This window comes from Microtus ochrogaster, linkage group LG3, assembly GCF_000317375.1.
Source record: "Microtus ochrogaster isolate Prairie Vole_2 linkage group LG3, MicOch1.0, whole genome shotgun sequence".
Taxonomy (NCBI): Eukaryota; Metazoa; Chordata; class Mammalia; order Rodentia; family Cricetidae; genus Microtus; species Microtus ochrogaster.
In genome coordinates this window covers 47,430,205-47,448,000 of record NC_022029.1, presented here as the reverse complement: position 1 = coordinate 47,448,000, position 17,796 = coordinate 47,430,205, and the positions used below count along the sequence as shown (strand labels likewise).

Genomic DNA, 17,796 nt, shown 5'->3' with positions numbered 1-17,796 from the left:
TGTGCACGATGTTTGTGAGTGGGCACATGTGCCATGGTGCATATGTGGAGGATGGAGGACAGCTTTGTGCATTTGGTTTCTTTCTTTTGGATTCAGGTTGACAGGACTCTGCTGTGTGTGCCTTTACCCACCGAGCCACTTTACTGTCCTCAAACGTCTTTGCTTAGGAGAAGAAGCTTCCTGGTGCCCCAGATAGTTTTCTTTCAGGAGCAGGGACCTATTTAACCTGATCCACCACTACCTCTTGTGATTACTGCCTTTTCTGTTTTGATTTTCAGGTTCTGGAGATTCACCCATGGCCAGGCAAGAGTCCCATGCCAAGCCATAGCCTATTCCCTTTCCTCTCATTAGCTTCTCTCCTCGTATCCTCTTACTTTCTTGGCCAGCCTTCCTAGGTTTCTTCTCCTCCTTCCTCCACAGCCATCCAGACTCCTAATGGTGAGAGTCCTCTGTTTTAGGCCTAGAGACTCTTCTCTGGGAGCTCAGTGACTTGGTTGAGCACATGTCCGCCTGACGGCTCTCACATTTATATTCTGCCTCAACTTGTTTTTGCTTATGTAGACTCTCCCTCATCAACAGAACAGCAAACGCCATCTTCTTACCATCACTACCAAACTCTCCTCCTCACCTTCTAACTCAATGCCAGTCCCGTTTCTCCCCAGCTCACGGCGCATCTTTCGATGCAGACCTTCCTTCTGACCCTCCATATTCAATCCACCCCCTGGCTCTAACATCAAACACATCCATGACTTGAGCCGTTTGCACCACACCCTCCATTACCATCTGGATCCAAGCCACTATCTTATGCTTGGGTCACTGTGCAAGTTGCTAGAGGACCTCCTTGCTTCTAGTCCCTTCTGTTTACTTTAACAGGTAATCCTGTTGAGACACATCAGATCATAGCCTTCCTTTGGTAAAACCCTCTAACAGGGTTTTCTTTTGCCACACAAAAGCCAAAGTTATAAGACAGCCCCAAAGAATCTCAACTAGCATTCCATCTCCTTGGCCACCCTGGTCTCATTTCCCCTTCCTGCTATTCCCTTTGTTCCAGGCCCATTGGCCACCACCCTGTTCCCTGAGCATCACGAGGACACCCCAATAGCACCCCCCTCTGATATGCTGCCCCTCATCTTGGAATGGTCTGTTCCCCAGATATTCCCCATGCCCTTCAAGTCTTTCCCTGTATTAGCAATCTGGACACGTTTGAAGGTCCTGTTCACAATGAAATGCCTTCACACCCCAACCAGCACTCCCTCTACCCTACCTACGTTATTTTCCTGAGATACGCACACTTGGTTAACCTCATTTGTTCACATTCCCCTCCTCACCTGGAGGAAGGCACTAGTTTTGTCCATTTTCTATCTACTCTATCCACAGTGCGTGACACACGAGTTGGTTTTCTTTAAGCATTGGTAAATGTGAGATCTACCCTGACCTACAGGTCACAAAGAGTGATGAAAATTTCCTTGTAGGCCCCGATGGACAGGGAGGATGGACAGAGGAGAAATAATAGATCAGAATTCTTGGACGGACAGAGTGAGCTGGACTACAGGCCCTCACAGGGTGGGTAGATGTGGAAACCTACTAGGAACCACAGCTGATGAAAACTCTGCCCCACTGCCATGGTAGTGAACCACTGTTCTAAATCCCTGAGCAAACAAGAAGCCAAAGAGAGACGCTCAGGCGAGAGATGAGAAGGTCTGGGAAGATTCTCAAAAGGCGGAGGACAAAGGACAGGCTGTGCTGGCTGATACAGGCTGCTTGTTCAGATTAGGTCCTAAATGCCAGAAAACTCCTCACCCATTCTGAGGAGAGCGAGGCCACTGAACAATGCCACTCTCTGTGAGCCCCGCTCTGCTAACCACTCTGAGTATTGAATGTAGTTGTCAGCTGTACTGTTGGGAGCTCCATGAAGAGACGAGCTCCCAACAGTAAACCCACAAGATTAAACTGCAACTCTGCAGACTGCCTTGATGCCCAACTCTTATCAGGACTCTAAAAAAACGGCTATTTTATAAAACAATATTTTTTTTATCTACTTGGTAAATACATATTAAGGACAAACAATGTACCAAGTAGTATATTTCCACCATAAAGCGATAGGTGAATATATTTTTGGGGAATTTAAATAATTCTTTAACAAATTTTTATTTATTTGCTGGTAATTCTGGGGATCAAACCAGCAGCTTCATGCATGTTAGGGAAGTGCCCAAAAACAATTTAAAAGTTCTTTCTTCTTATTTTTTTCAGAGACATAGGCTAGCTGTGCTGTCTGATTCTTCTGCCTTACTTCCCAAGTGCTCTGATTAAAGGCATAGGCCATGTACTCCACCAGCTTGGGCACCTGTGTATTTTTCTGAAGCCTACTGAGTTGTACATCAAGCCATAGGTTGGTTATTTAAATGCAACTGTACTGAAATATTTTAGAACATAAGAAAGCTACCACATAATAACAGCATTCTAGAATGTCCCCAAAGCAAGCTTATTGATATGTGCAAAGGCATATGTTTATCAATTTATTTTCATTTCTTAACCTGCTGTGAAAGATCATAAGCCTAAGACAAAGAGAACTTTTTTCTCTGTGTGTACTTACATGTGTGGCTTGTGAATGCATGTTCACATGTATGGCTGCATGTATTTGTGTGTGTGAGGAAGTATGGGGGACCAGAGGTTGCTGATGGGTACCTTCCTTGACTTACTGAGGTGGACCCTTTGCTGAACCTGGTGCCTGCAGATTTTAGTCTAGCAAGTCAGATTGATCCAGGGAAATCCCTGTCTCTGCATCCTGAGGGCTTGGATTGCAGTTCTTACGTGGTGCTGGGGATCTGATCTGTGGTCCTCACACCAGTACATCTCCACAAAGACCAGGGCACTGGCTCTGTCCTTGGCAGTTACTTCTGGCTAGGATCTATGCGCTTCCTACCCTACACGGACTAAAGTGATATGCTCTTTAGATTCAGACTTCAGGCAAGAGAATGGGCTCCTTCCTTGCACCTAATCCAGAAGTTTCGATTCTAACAATATGTAACCTACCTCTGACTAATGTAACTGAACCTTCTTGAATAGAGGACAGAGATTGTGTAGTTGGGTGGCAGAGAAGGACTTCAGAGCTACCAGGTTTCTTACGTTGGAAGGAAAGGCAATGGTAAGCAGTGTCTACACGGCATTCACTGGGTACCAGGGGTAGACTGTACACCTGACCTGGTGTGACCCTGAACTGATTCTGGAGGAAAAAGGACTATTCTGAATATCAAACATCCCCAGGCACTGCAAACAAAACCAACATGACCTTTACTTCCCTTGAACCCTGTGTGTCTTAGTGACATAATTGGCCCTTTATGCACCCTCTACCCTGGTACACAATTAGAACCTTGTAGCTACTTGCTGCAGCACTTTGCACCAGTACTCAGTCACCCAGCACTGCCCTGGGCAGAGGGCTTCATAAACCTATCCTTCCTTAGTATCACAAGCTGCCTACACACTTCTCACCTCCCCATGGAATATTCTTACAGTTCTATTTCCAGCATCCACTATTCCGTGACTGGAGAGCACCCTACACTGCTGGCTCTAGGAGACACTTGTTCTTCAGCATCTCCGTGGCTGACAGATAAGCACTCAGGTGGCACTCAGGTCCCAGGGGCAGGCTCTTCCAGGGCCAACCAGGATTCACCCAAAGCTGTTCTTTTGACCACCTCATCTCACCTCGCCTCGGATTAACTGGTGATTGCTCTACGTTTCTGGTTTGGAGGAATAGCAAGCCCTGGTTAAGGAAAAGTAGGAACATAAATTCCAGAGTCAGGATGGATTTGAGCTCCAATCTGTCAACCCCAAATGCCAGGTTAACTGTGTGCTGCACAGAACATGTTCAACATGTCAGCTATTGTTTCTAGAACTGACTATGCGGTGAACTAGTGCTTCCAGAATGCTGAACATATGATGTGGCTCTCATCCTCAGTGACAGACCAGGTATGGACTCCCAGGGCAGCTTCATTATGCTTTGAAGTGAACACTGAGTGATGGATGCCTTTTGACAATAGCATGACGTCTTGTAAGAACATTTCATGATTCCTTGTTCTTGTTTAAGGCAAAAAAAAAAAGTGATTCAAAAATTAATTCTGAAGTTGATGTGGAGAGGTGAGACTTAGCATAGCCACCACAGTACGGAAGAAGACAAGAGACTCGGCACTGACCTGCAGGAACCAAGACAGCATGGTACAAGCAAGAGGACAGACAGATGAACTGACCATGAGACCCAAGAAGACCCAGAAATCGACTCAGGAAACAGCTAACTGATCTTTGCCAGAGGAGCACAGGCAATAACAGAGAACATAATCTCAATAGATGGCTCTGGAACATGTGACAGCTACAGGCGTGAGACAGACTACAGACAGGCCTGTTCCTCATCAGAGTTAACCCAGAACACACCGTGCACAAGTCCCAAATGTGAGCCACAAAAGGTCCAAGTCCCAGGAGAGAGAAAAGCTACATGACCTTGGGTTCCGAAATGACGTAATATATGACACAAAAGGCATAATCCACAAAAATTAATAAACTGGACCTCACTAAAATTTAATTTTTTTGTTTTATAAAAGACAGGGTTAAGAGAAAAAAGACAACACAAACTGGGAAAAAATATTTATAAAACTTACATCAGACCCAGGACTGTAATTCAAAGTGTACAACTAACTCAACAATAGACAAAAACACCTGACTTAAAGAATGGGCCATAAGGCTGGGCAGTGACAGTGCAGGCCTTTAATCCCAGCACTCAGGATTCAGAGGCAGATGGATCTCTATGAGTTCAAGGCCAGCCTGATCTACAAAGCGACTTCCAGGACAGCCAGAGCTACATTGAGATACCCTGTCTTGAAAAAAAAAAAAAAAAAAGGAATGGCCCATAGGCCTTAACACTTCACCAAAGAGATGCTATAGCCAGGACGTGATAGCACACCTTTAATCCTGGCAATTGGTAACTCTGTGAGTTCAAGGCCAGTCAGGGCTACTTAGTGAGATCCTGCCTTGAAAAGGGGTGCTGTATGCCATCTATCTTCAGGGAAATGCATATTAAAACAAGATACCAACACACGCATTAGTTTGGCCAGAAGTCACAACATAAAAGCAAATGCTGGCACAACAAAAGCTCCTTCATTGCTGGGGGAGTGATGCACAGCACTGTGACTTTGGAACAGTGTGGTTGTTACAAGACAACATGCTACATGACCTGGAAACTGAAAACACGGCATAGCCAAGCAATACAATTTTAACTTGGCTATAAAAAGGAAAAATGCATCAATACATACTACAACATAGGTGTTATACGAAGTAAGCCAGTCACACACACACAAAAACCATGTTTGTCCAGAACAGGCAAACAGATGAAGACAGAAAGTGGTTTGGTGGTTTCTGGGGCTAGGGACTGTGTAGGTGGTATGTCCAGAATTGTGTGTGTGTGTGTGTGTGTGTGTGTGTGTGTGTGTGTGTGCGTGTGCACACACGTGTAGTTACAGGAAGGTAGGAGAGAGACAATTTAAAAGTTTTTTCTCCTGAGGTGATGAAAGTATTTTCTAATTGATTATAGTAATGTCTGCATGACTGTAACCACACTAAACCACTGAGCTGTGCACTGTACAGACGTGTATGAATTACACCTCAGTCAGATGGCAACTCTGTGCAGCTTTCTCTTTTTGGATGCTATTGCTACAGGCTCTAGCTGTCTTCTTCCATCCTTGCCTCTTCTCTGTGTGTATTTTTCCTCTCTTTACTGGCACGAGCAATGTGTCCCACCAGACTTCACAGCTCACAGCAGTGGAAGCATCAGCATGGGATTCACAGCATGGACTCAGAAGCCAGATCACTAAGACACTAAGCCAACTTGTCCCTTATTGTGAATGGAGCCCTTTTTTGTTTTCCCATCTGTAAAAATGAAAGAATGAGTTACTTTGTTCATGGATCTTAGAAAAGTATCTGATGAGTCCTCCTTTTTTTTTTTTTTTTACCAGTCCCGCAATGGCCCAGGCAGAATTCCCGTCTAATAAAACCTGCTGCCTGCCATGGGACCTCTCACTACTCAGTCCTTAGCTGAGGATCTCATATAAGTCTGAGCCTCTCTCTAGGGAGCTTCAACTACTTCTGGTGTTCTGGTGCTGCCCAGTCCATAGCGGTGCCCATTCCCAGCCGATGCCTATCCAATGCTGGGCATCTAGATTGTATCTTTTGTATCTGGACAGCCCATAGGTGTCCTTCCTTCCCCCAGCTCTGGGTCCACACATGGCACAGGTACCCTGTTCTCCCATTCTGCCACTCGGCATACAAACCTGGGACTAGCCGAGAGTTTCCTCTCACGTTTCATCAATGCCTAACTTCTACCAGTTTCCCATCAGAGCTTTTACACATTTTCTTCACCTCTGCTCAATACCAGAATCTGGAAAACATCCCATGCTCAGGCTACGCCAGGACTCAGAAGTTCTTTAGAGCATTTCTTGTCATCCCATAGAGTCAACCTAGAGAGTTGTAGCAGCCGACCATCTCCAGAGCCTCTACTCTCACGGCTGGCTTCACAGTCCCACCCCTGCAACACTGAGTGCTTGTGACCACACCTGCCTCCAGTCAGGCTTACTCCTACTTATCTCATGGGTCTGCCAGCTGCTGCCTCCACCTAGCAAGTCTTCCCTGCCCACCATTCTAAGGTCCAGTAGGTATTTCTCCTCTTCTCTCCTCGAAATGCAGGGGAAAACATCTACCACTGTGCTGACTCTTAAATTCTGTGCTTCTGCCCTCACCCCATGACAGTGCCATGCTACGACATCCTCACTCTCATTTACTATCACCTGCACCTGGTATTCTGCTTGACCTCATGCGAATAAATACTCTACACATATTAGCAGGACAGCTTTGCAGAGAAAGGATTTGGAAAAGATGGTGTTTATGCTAAATTACATTTGGATACATTATTTTTATTTTTACCAACTTGGCTACCAAATGTAGTTCTCTGCTATAGAGGTCCGGTACATGAGAAACTGCTGAAGTTTCTTTATTGGCCTCCTATTTACACTAAAATGTCTCCTAAGATTCTTTCAATAGTTTAAAAAAATTGTGGGAAAAAACTATAAATAAAATATTCTGCCAGGTATGGTGATGCATGCCTTTAATCCCAGCACTTGGGAGGTAGAGGCAAGTGAACTTCTGTGAGTTCGAGGCCAGCCTGGTTTATAAAGTGAGTTCCAAGACAGCCAGGGATATACAGAGAATCCCTGTCTCAAAAAAAAAGAAAAGAAAAAAACCAAAAAAGAAAGAAATATTCCTATTATCCTTGATTATACTATCTTACTTCTCTATGTAACAGCATAACAAAATAAAAGTATCTTTTGCTTTTGAGATATGTATGATTATCTCAAATTATATAAATCTTGACCATTGATCTGTACCCTGAGATTAAATTAAGAGAAAAGAGGAATTCCAAAGACATTAAATCACACTTATATCTAAGCAATTAAAATAAGCTTTAAAAGGATACTTCAAAAGAAATACACAATACAAGTAATGGAGTTTGTGTTCTTTTAATAAACACACTTGCATAGTTATATTACAATTGTGTAAAAATAAAAACAGATTATTTCATGCCAAGCGTGCCCAGCATTTGCACAATCTCAATACCTTTAATACTATAGTTTTCAAGACACACAAAATAAAAATTTAAGGCAAATACATCACTTTGCAACAATTTAATAATTTATTACATTACAGTAGCGTCACAGCAGCATGTAAGAATGCCACCCTAGGCAAAGGGTCTCAGTGCTCCCACCAGCTATTTACAGGAATTCATAACTTGGTAAACTCATTCTAAGAAAACTTGGCAGATAAAGCTTTGGCCTGGACTTCATTTCTTTCTTGCATTTCCTTACCCCCATCTCCTTCTTTTGAGCTCTAGCTCCATATTGTATTTTAAAACAGTTACCGTTTTAAGTGTTGCATTATTTCAAAATAGTCAAAGATTCAGAGAAAATATATAACCGATAGGATACTTTTTAGTTTTCGATTTTAGTTTTAGTTTTTTGGCTGTAGCCTTTTTTCCCTCTCACACTGCTGTCAAGTTCAAGCACATATTTTAGAAGTGCCTGCCACACAGTGTGACCTTAACCAGGCATTTCCTGCAAGTTCCAATTGATTGGTTCCATTGTATTCCAATTTTTAAATTATGCCTCCAATAAGCTCTTTCCTTTTAAGCAACAGAAAGCTGCCTTACAGCAAATCAGGAAGAGAGCAAACACATGACTGATAAGGTATTGCAACAGATTGCATGCACTTATAAGAGCGATTTAAATGATTATACGTCATACAATTTCCTTCCTTACAGCTTCCTATCAAACACATGACAATATACCCACCCAGGTAGTATCTGGTTAACACAGTAAATTTATTTTCTAGACTGACATTTATTTTGAATGATGGGCCAGTGTGTGACTTAATCCACAGGTATCTGATGAACATATTATTTTCAGATTGATCATAGATGCTGAGTTTAACCTAAGTGCCATTTCTAGTAGTCTACTCTTAGTGATGGAGAAATCAAGTGATTTGACCTATAAAAATACTTTTGGAAAGATTTATCAGTATAGTAGAAAGCCCAAAATAAAAAATATAACAGAAAAAAGGGCTTTATGGAACAATGTAGATAATTAGCAGCGCTTGAATTTCTGACCTTGGCTTATACAGCAGCTGTCCACACACTGAATTCAAGGATGTAAAGACAGAATGTTGAGGAGATAAAAAGCAAGTTCGGGTAATCTATATACTGTGGAAAAGTCAGTTTGGAATCAGTCTTTGCACTGTTTCTTAGTGACTGCAGGCAATTCTCTTACCCATCTATAAATGGATACTATTGCTTTCCTATGAATGTCATTTAAAATACTGTTATGATGGCAAATGCTAAAATGGAGGTGGTTTAAGAACTTTAGCAGAGATCTCCACCCCTGGGAGCACACACACATATCTCCCAACATTGCAATAGTGGGAAGTTTTCCAAACCAGATATTGGAGCTTTGTAAAGTTGTAACTAAACTGTTGGTTCTTTCATGATTTAGGTAATGTACAATTGCAATAATTCATTCATAATATATAGGCACATTAACATAAATATTGCACAAAATATGCCTTTAAATGAAAGTCAGAGGTATAAAAGCATGTTTCATTTTCTCAAACAACTCTATGAGGAATAAGACTCTGTGATTGTATATACATTTATCTGACATTTCTCAAACAGTAGATTGCACTGCAATTTGTAAACATTTTAAAATGCATAAACTGCTCATTGATTTTCAAATACGGTTTAATACTGTATTAGAATTCTTTTTCTAATTTCAGCTAAGTGCTCTCATACATACTAGTTTATAATAATGTCTATTTTGTTAGAGTGCTTTCCATTCAAGGAAAGAGGTAAAATCCTACGTCAAAGGAGCCAGTGTGGGAGAAGAATATTAGCCAGGAAAGTATGGATAGCAACATCAATATGCTAGTCTCAAAGAAGCCTCATGGGCATAGAGGAATGCCAGCTCTTACGTGCCCTTACCATTATGGGTCCTTGGCTAGAGCTTTCAAGCCTGCTTCAGGTCTGGCACAACCTCTTCAAGGATTTCTTATGATTTTTATTAAATGCATTATGAATGCCAACAGTGCCATTTTCTATACTAGGGTAAGTAGTCACCTGACTACAAGACATAACGTAAATTCTACTTTAGAATATATTCAGATATAAGTGCTCTAAGCTAGGGGAAGTTTCTCACCCACAGTCAATGATGGACGCTTTCCATTCTTGAAAGCAATTGATGTTTATGTCATCAATAAAGCAGTAACTGTGCTGGAGCATAGATCTGCATCCGAGAGCACCTGAGACCCTAAAGGAGCTGCCCGAGTCCTCCACCCATCCTTGGGCAGTGGAGACAAACCAGACATACACTGCTCTGCACACAATGGCCAGAGCACACCACTTTCATCTTCTGTGGGACAAGGGAAGTTCCTCCAATGTTATTGCTCCTACTCAGATTACACAGAAACATACAAAAGGCTATTTCCATTCTTGGCTTTCAAACAAACCTGACTATTGGTACTTAGAATGGCAAATTAGAAAGTAATAAATAGTGATTATTTGAGGGCAAATCACAGATTGAGCCAATTACGGGCTCTTGGGATTAGGATTATATCAAATATAATAGCAGAACATAAGCAAACATCACCTGAATTCCATAATGAATATACAATTTGCAACAGCATTGGAAAAGCATGGCAGCCCATTCCAAACCAGACAGAACAGTTTGTGCAAATAGTGGGTCTTTGTGTGTTTGCACTCCCACCATGTAAGGGCAAACTGAATATGCATGCTAATGACCTACAATTGCCAAATTAAAAAAGGAAGAAAAATGCTAAAGGATGCCAGAGTGAACAGCAGGGAAAGCCACACAAAGACCCACTATCCTTGAAATTGTTACAAATAAATTTTAACTGTAAATTAGAAACACAAATAAATAATCACAAGTGGCTCTAACATTCAAGCGAAGTGAACGAATTGTGTAGGAGATATTTGATCAGGGCTGCCTGCCCTGCCTCCACGCTAGAGTCAAACTTGGATAGTGGGTCTCTGGGGTGCTTTCACAACTGGAAGACAACATTGGGTCCTAAAAAAAGAAAATGAGGAATAAAATGAACATAATGTAAATTAGATGGGTGAGAAAAAAATCTAATAGTCACATGCAACATCAACTAAATAAATTTGAACCACAAAAATCCTCAACCTTAAAAAGTCCCAATTGTATAGTAAAATGAAAATAGTGTTTATAAGGGCAAGAGAAACACAAATGATAGTCTGCAGTTTAACCAGCACTAATGCCTCAAGGACTCTTAATAACTGATTCACTTCTCAATATCTAAGTAGCTATAATAAGTTCTCAGATGAATTTGTGACTATAAGCATGAGGTGTTTTCTAGAACATATCCTATGGAAACTGTAGGCTTATGCCAACTTAAGTTTAGCGAACTTTCATAGCTACCAATACAAGGAATCCTGGTCATTTCTGAACAGCAATTTTGGCTCTTCAGTTGCTAATAAACAGCTATTTTGAGCAAACCTAACAGACATGCTGCTGGTTCCTAGGTGGTTTAAACAGCTGTTTTATGGAAAACAGACTTTTCAGAGGGTTTGTTTGGAAACTGTCCTGAGAGCTCTTTAATTTCATGATGGATGACGAACCTTTGCCATTGATTTAGGAAAGAAGCATTATTTTCAGATGTATTACTACAAACCCCGGATATCTTAGCCCAAATCAGGGTAGCAGATAAGCTACAGAGAATAACTATTCTATTTTGGCCCAGTCCCTTGACAGTCCTATTCCCTCACTCTAAATAGGTAAGACGATCAAGAAAACAACTGGTACTCCCTTCCATCCCCATTTGCCTTTCTAGCAAACTGTAACTCCTTCTCCTCTGGTCCAGTCAAATGTCCTCTGAGAAGCCTTCTGCAGTGACATGCCTTCCTCCCCACAGGGACTCAGGGATCTTTCCCAGGTATGTATTTGTATAAATATTCACTATGGCAAGCGTTGCGTTTATGTTACTGCTCCCAGCTGAAGTCCAAAGCTACTTAGAGCAAGTGTTGTCACTGACTATTGGGATTCTCAGTATGCGGTGGGCAGCTATGAGATGAATATACTTTTTCTTCTTCTTCTTCTTATTTTTTTGTTTTTTTGAGACAGGGTTTCTCTGTGGTTTAGGAGCCTGTCCTAGAACTAGCTCTTGTAGACCAGGCTGGCCTCAAACTCACATAGATCTACCTGCCTCTGCCTCCCAGGTGCTGGGATTAAAGGCGTGCGCTACCACTGCCCGGTTATGAATACATTTCTCGACTGAAGCAAATGACAACTTCATTTCTTTAAAATTGTGTAGACAATAATAAATGAAAGATTTCCCTTATATTTGTTCAGAGATTATAGTTTCCTTATATTATTTCAAGGAGGGCATGAAGTCAGTCGCCTTGTGGAGCTGTGCTAACACAGCAGCCTGGTGTAGGAGGTCCTACTGTTTATGTATTGCTTTCAATGGTTAATCAAAAAAGAAACTGCTTGGCCTGATAGGGCAGAACTTAGGTAGGCGGAGAAGACAGAACTGAATTCTGGGAGGAAGAAACCAGAGTCAGAGAGAGCCGCCATGGAGCTGTCAGGTCAGACATGCTGAATCTTTCCCAGTAAGCCATGACCTCGTGATGATAAACAGATTATTAGAAATGGGTTAAATCAAGATGTGAGAGTTAGCCAATAAGAGGCTAGAGCTAATGGGCCAGGCAGTAATTTAATTAATACAATTTCTGTGTGATTATTTCAGGTGTAAGCTAGTCGGGGAGCCGGGACAAACAAAGGGCCCCCGTTCTCCTTGCAACAGCAGCCTCTTGCTACAACAGCTGATTTTAAACTGGATTCCAGTTTATGATCCTTCTGAGTGCTGGATGCTACCAGTGTACCATGCCTGGCTTCAAAGTTACATGTGCAATCTGACATGTGTCCTTGGTTAACCAATTCATGATTTCTGTATAATGTGTGTATCAAACAAATTTCAAATCCTGTTCTCTTAAGAATTAGAAACTGGGGACATGGATGAGGGGTGGAGCACCTGCCTATAGTTCATGAGGCTCTAGGTTCAATCAGCCCCCAATACCACCCCACTACTGCTACTACTACTGGAAGGAGGAGAGAGGGAGAGAGAAAGTAAAAGAAGAGAGAGGGAGAAAGAGAATTTTATTTGAGCATGGTAATACAGGCTTATAATCTAGGTACTCAGAATCAGAAACTGGAAACAGGAGAATCAGGAATTCAAGATCATCCTCAGGCACAGAGCAAGTGTGAGACCAACCCCAGCTACATTTAGACCAGTATAGTTAAAAAAAAAAGTTCTCACAAGATAGGGTATTTTTCTAGGAGGTTTTTATATTTGAGGTAGATTTCTCTAGAGTAATGGCTTCCTTTCTTTTTCTTCCTCCCACCCCTGTCTCATTTGTATGTGTGTGATGTAACTGAGAAACTGATCTTGATTCATATATATGAGACAGTTCTCTAAAGAATCACCTAGTGAGAGTTTTGCAAGCATGGAAATGGGTTAACTTTTACAAACTGGGTAGTATATAAACACATAAAAAATAAACGAGGGGATTCCAAACGAATGGCATGTGTACACTAAAAGGATACATTGTGGGATAGGAAATTACAGTACCGGCTACTTTTCATCAATCTGAGAAAGAGCACCAGATGCTGTAAAGTGGTGGCGGTGGTAAAGGGGAGATAGATGCCATCACAGCAGAGAACCCACATGGGAAATTACACTTTTATAAAGACAAAAACTAACACTAAAGTCTGAAACTAGCAGAAAGCATTTATGACAAAGCAGGACAACTTTTGAGCTTGTGAACTGTTACCTTTTGGTTTTTCTTATTTGAAATAGTAACTATATCTTGTGTGAGCGCTAATATCTGATCTGGAATAGCAATGCATGCAATACAGCATATTAATGGTTTCCTATCAGGTAAGAAGTAAGTAATTTGATGTTACTCACACTGTTGACTTGGGTCTGAGTCTGTTGTCATCTTAACATAGTTTGAAGGAAAGAGACCAGTCACCCCATTGATTTCTCCTTGCCACCAGTCAGGATCATCCTTGTTCATAACATTAATCAGCTGTCCCTTGGAGAAACTCAGCTCGTCTTCATTATTTGCTGCATAGTCATACATAGCAATCACCTGACACACTACAAAAAAAAAGGAAAAATAATAAATTAAGCATTCCTGTAAGGATCAACCCTGTCCCTAGAGTTTAAATCATTACTAAATTCTAAAATCAGGCTAAAAATTTCCCTTACATGCTCTCTCCCTCCATCTTCTTTCCCAGTCTCACAAAAACAAAAACTAAGCAACTGCAGGTACAAATCCAAGTGAACCACTTCACGTTAATACGACGGAAGGACAATTTCACATGTCAAGGAGTAACAGAGTTCTGCAGGAAGACGTTCCCAGAGGCCTGCTGCTCTGAAGCAGAGGACAGGAAAGGCAAGTTTTCCGTGTCTTCAAAGAGCTAGCTAATCTAAGACACTCTGTGCTTTAACACAGTCTGTTAGACGAAATACAGGGTGACCCACTTTCATACCAGCATGAAAGGCAGGTGTGGTCCTCTCACTACTTGGACCCAGCAGCTTTACGTGGCTGGCAGGAAACCACCCCTTCTGTCGTTTTTTCCCTCTGGCCTATAAAATCAGCAAAAGAAACGTGTAATTAAAATATGAAATTAAAAACAACCATTGAGCTACAATTTAAAACTAAGAAAACCTAGGATTTCTATAATGACAAGTTAAACTTGCCCATATACTGGCCTCTGCACTTGACTCCTCAAGACAGAATCAATATCATTACTGGTAAGTGTCTTAGTTTACCTGCAAGGCTTGGCAATACCAAATCTAGCACTGTTACTTATGGTGGGTGCTCCTTGTCATACTGTATCAGCTCACTCTGATGAGAGGGCTGGAGTCATGCGTTCACCATATGAACAATCAATCATATCCATGTGAAAAAGATCCAGTTAAAAACTCCAACACTAGGGCTCCCACAGGCTTCTCAGGCTGGCAATAACTCTTGAGTTGTTACAGATTATTTCCAGGGAAAGGGCATGCTGCCCCCTGCTCTGCTGGAGAGGGACACCTGTTCCACTTTAGGAACCCCTTGTTCTAACCTATAGGCTGATTTAGTCTGTACTGTTTCATAATGACAAACAGTGAGGACAACAGCCTCAGTGAGTACTAAGAATCTCTCTTATGAACTACCAAATTTGAGAGCAGTCTTGGGGACTAGTTATGGAACCTCTGAACTCACCATTGGCCTTTTAGATCAACATTAAACAACTGGAAGATTCACTACAGTATGCATCTCAAAGCATTCTGAAAATGACAGTCATGGAAGTCTCTAGAGATCTTCCAATTAAGAGTTCTCTGGCTATTCTGCCCAAATAACAGTTTAAAGAGATCTTCCCAGAGCCTTGCAAGTTCAACTTAACTATTAAGGGTATAGATCACTGAAAGTACACCCTGGAGCTTCATCAATAATCAAGAAGTCATTAAAGCATATCTGGAGGGTCATGTTTCCCATTTAGTCCGTTCAAAGTGAATCAGAAGGTGGCTATTGAGGGGCTGAGTCAAGAACGTATCAAATCTGCACATCTGTTCACTGCATGCCAGAACTAAGTTATGCCTCGCCTCCCATCATTTCCATCACATATAAACTTACATAAAAACATTATTTCTCTTATCATCTCTTAACCCTAACGTGCCTTTAGGTTAGCAAGGAAAATTAGATAAGAAAGAAAGCATGTGCCAACTGTTAACATTTTTGGGAAAAACTATGTTCATCTGTCTGTATTGTTTCCTTGCACTGCTGTTTCCAAGGCCTAAGACTTAGGGGGTGAGCGCAACAGCTGTCTACTGGGGAGTATTTTTCTCAGCACACAGCTGGGTCTTTTCTTTTGAGGGTACAGCAAGGACAGTGTCCCAGGCAGAGTTAACGGTATGCTTTTTCCTTTAAGAGAAGGACCTATGGCCTAGTGAGTGGTGAACTGGAAAATGATTATGTTGTTAGAGAAAATTATTCTTTAAACTGTTACTTATAGGTCTTATAAACTACGTTCAAAGCAGCAGAGACTCAGGGAAATATATGTAAATGCTGACTGATCACCTCTAAGTGTTACGACTCGGGTGACTTTTTTTTTTTTAACTGACTCTGTCTTTCTTATGAGCCTGCATTTTTACCTGGCAAAGAACATTACCTGTAGCTCTCCTTGCCACCACCCACTTGTGTTTTTCTTTAAGATTAATATTAACTGCCCTGGTGCAAGGCTGAGCTGCTCAGCACCGGAAGCGGCATATGCTGAAGTCACTTGCGCAATCTCTGAAAGGAGAAAACAGAAGTGTGGATCCAAGACTACGGCAGGCAAACACCAGTCAGTTTTCAAGTCACTGTTCTACATACCAGGTTTTTTGTTTAATGTTCCTGATTTGCCAGCATTCCCAAAATTCTACAAGGAAAAAATACATTTTAAAAATTATTATTTTCAACAATCCAGACATGACAATCTAGGTTTACTAAGAATTAAAGATTTCTAGTGCCCAAGATTCTTGTTTCTTTAAATGAAGACCAAAGTGACAATAAACTTTGTGTTAATCAAACACCTGAAGAATCCGACACTGACAAAGAGATCTGGTCTGCTGACAGAGTGTTTCATAAGCAAGTAGCTGACACTGTCACACACTTACACGACAGAAAGAGTTCATTTTACATAACTTTCTTGACATTAAACATGGCTGTCTGGAATATATTGGTTTGGTTTTGATTGCTGTGATGAAACACCATGACCAAAAGCAGCTTAGGGAGGATAGGGTTTATTTCATCTTACACTTCCAGATAAGAGCCCATCGCTGAGGGATGTCAAGGCGGGAACTGGGAGAGCCATGGAAGGTGCTGTGTCTCATAGCCTTCTCATCCTGCACTCCTGTACCAGGACCCAGCCCAAGAGGGCCCCAACCCACAGTGACCTGCTCCCCAATCACTAATCAAGAAAATGCTCAAAAAGTTTGTCTAGGCTGATCTGACTGGGACATTTTCTCAATGGGGCTCCCTCTCTCAGATGACTGACTACTCAGCTCATGGGCTAGCCTATACATGAAGGGGTTTAGCATTGATGCTAAGTCTATAAACATGTATTCTGGGATATGTGGAGACATATATGAGTTTTGTTCTTATTTCCTATAAGGGACCCTGACTCACCCATAGCTCTTTCTGAATAGTAGGCAACATTTATTTATTTATTATTATATTCTCCCTAAAATGACTGAATTTGATTTAAGAATAGGAAAATTCCTATCATGGGCAGCAACTATAACTTTTGTTTGGCTTTAAAGGATAAGCTGGGGATAGAATGTAGCTCAACAGTTGAGTGTCTGTCTGCTATTTAAGAGGTCCTTGGTTCAATCCCCAGTACTGCAAAATAACAAAAAATACATTGAACTGATCATATTTATCATTTTTAGCAGTCCAAGTAAAAGAGGGAGGAGTAAGGAGATTTTCTTCTCCATTAGCATACACAGCAGCAGTGAGGGTCTGAAGTCAAACTAACATTTGTGAGTACACAGCAGGGCTTAACCACTGAGCCAGACCCATCCCCAATTTACCCTTGAAAGTCAAAATACAAGTCACAGAACGTTTACTTCTAAATCAAATGAAGTCCTCTTAGAGAGAATACAGTCCTCAAAATCCACCCTTTCAACAATGTGACACAACATTGTCATCTACTAGCATGCTGGGCCGCATACACAGTATACCACACCACATTCACACACAGCACACCAACCACGCCACATTCACACACAGCACACCACCATATTCACACACAGTACACCATCGCACTCACACACAGCACACTTCCAGATTCACACACAGCACACCATGCCACTGTGCTGCTCCTACCTATCATAAAGGTCGGTTGTGCCTGCTAGACCTTTCTGAAAGGGATAATATTTACAGACATTTGTCTTGCTATCATATAATAAAATGTGCCAATACAAGGAGCATCTGCATACCTCAGTGAGCTACTAGTTTCTAAGTACCGGTGAATGATGGTATGATTTTTCACACAAGTAAAGGGTCTATTAACTATGCAAAAACATTTTAATATAAAATGCTTTTAATATAAAATTCAGAATTTTATATTAAAATGAAAACTAATT

The 17,796-nt window shown here is 41.4% G+C and overlaps 1 protein-coding gene across 3 annotated transcripts in view; it reads right to left on the bottom strand.

Annotated features, from left to right (window-relative positions):
• Positions 1 to 17,796, bottom strand: part of Itsn2 (intersectin 2) — a 116,485-nt gene that overhangs the window by 23,507 nt on the left and 75,182 nt on the right. For 2 of the 3 annotated variants that reach the window (XM_026786018.1, XM_005360875.2), the window contains 4 exons: positions 16,043 to 16,088; positions 15,840 to 15,961; positions 14,175 to 14,271; positions 13,588 to 13,779 (listed from right to left, as the gene is read on the bottom strand). In XM_026786018.1, the coding sequence (XP_026641819.1) occupies positions 13,588 to 13,779; positions 14,175 to 14,271; positions 15,840 to 15,961; positions 16,043 to 16,088 (457 nt within the window). Of the gene's footprint in view, positions 1 to 7,550; positions 10,668 to 13,587; positions 13,780 to 14,174; positions 14,272 to 15,839; positions 15,962 to 16,042; positions 16,089 to 17,796 lie in introns of those variants that run through there. The other variant, XM_013351392.2, reaches the window with a different exon arrangement.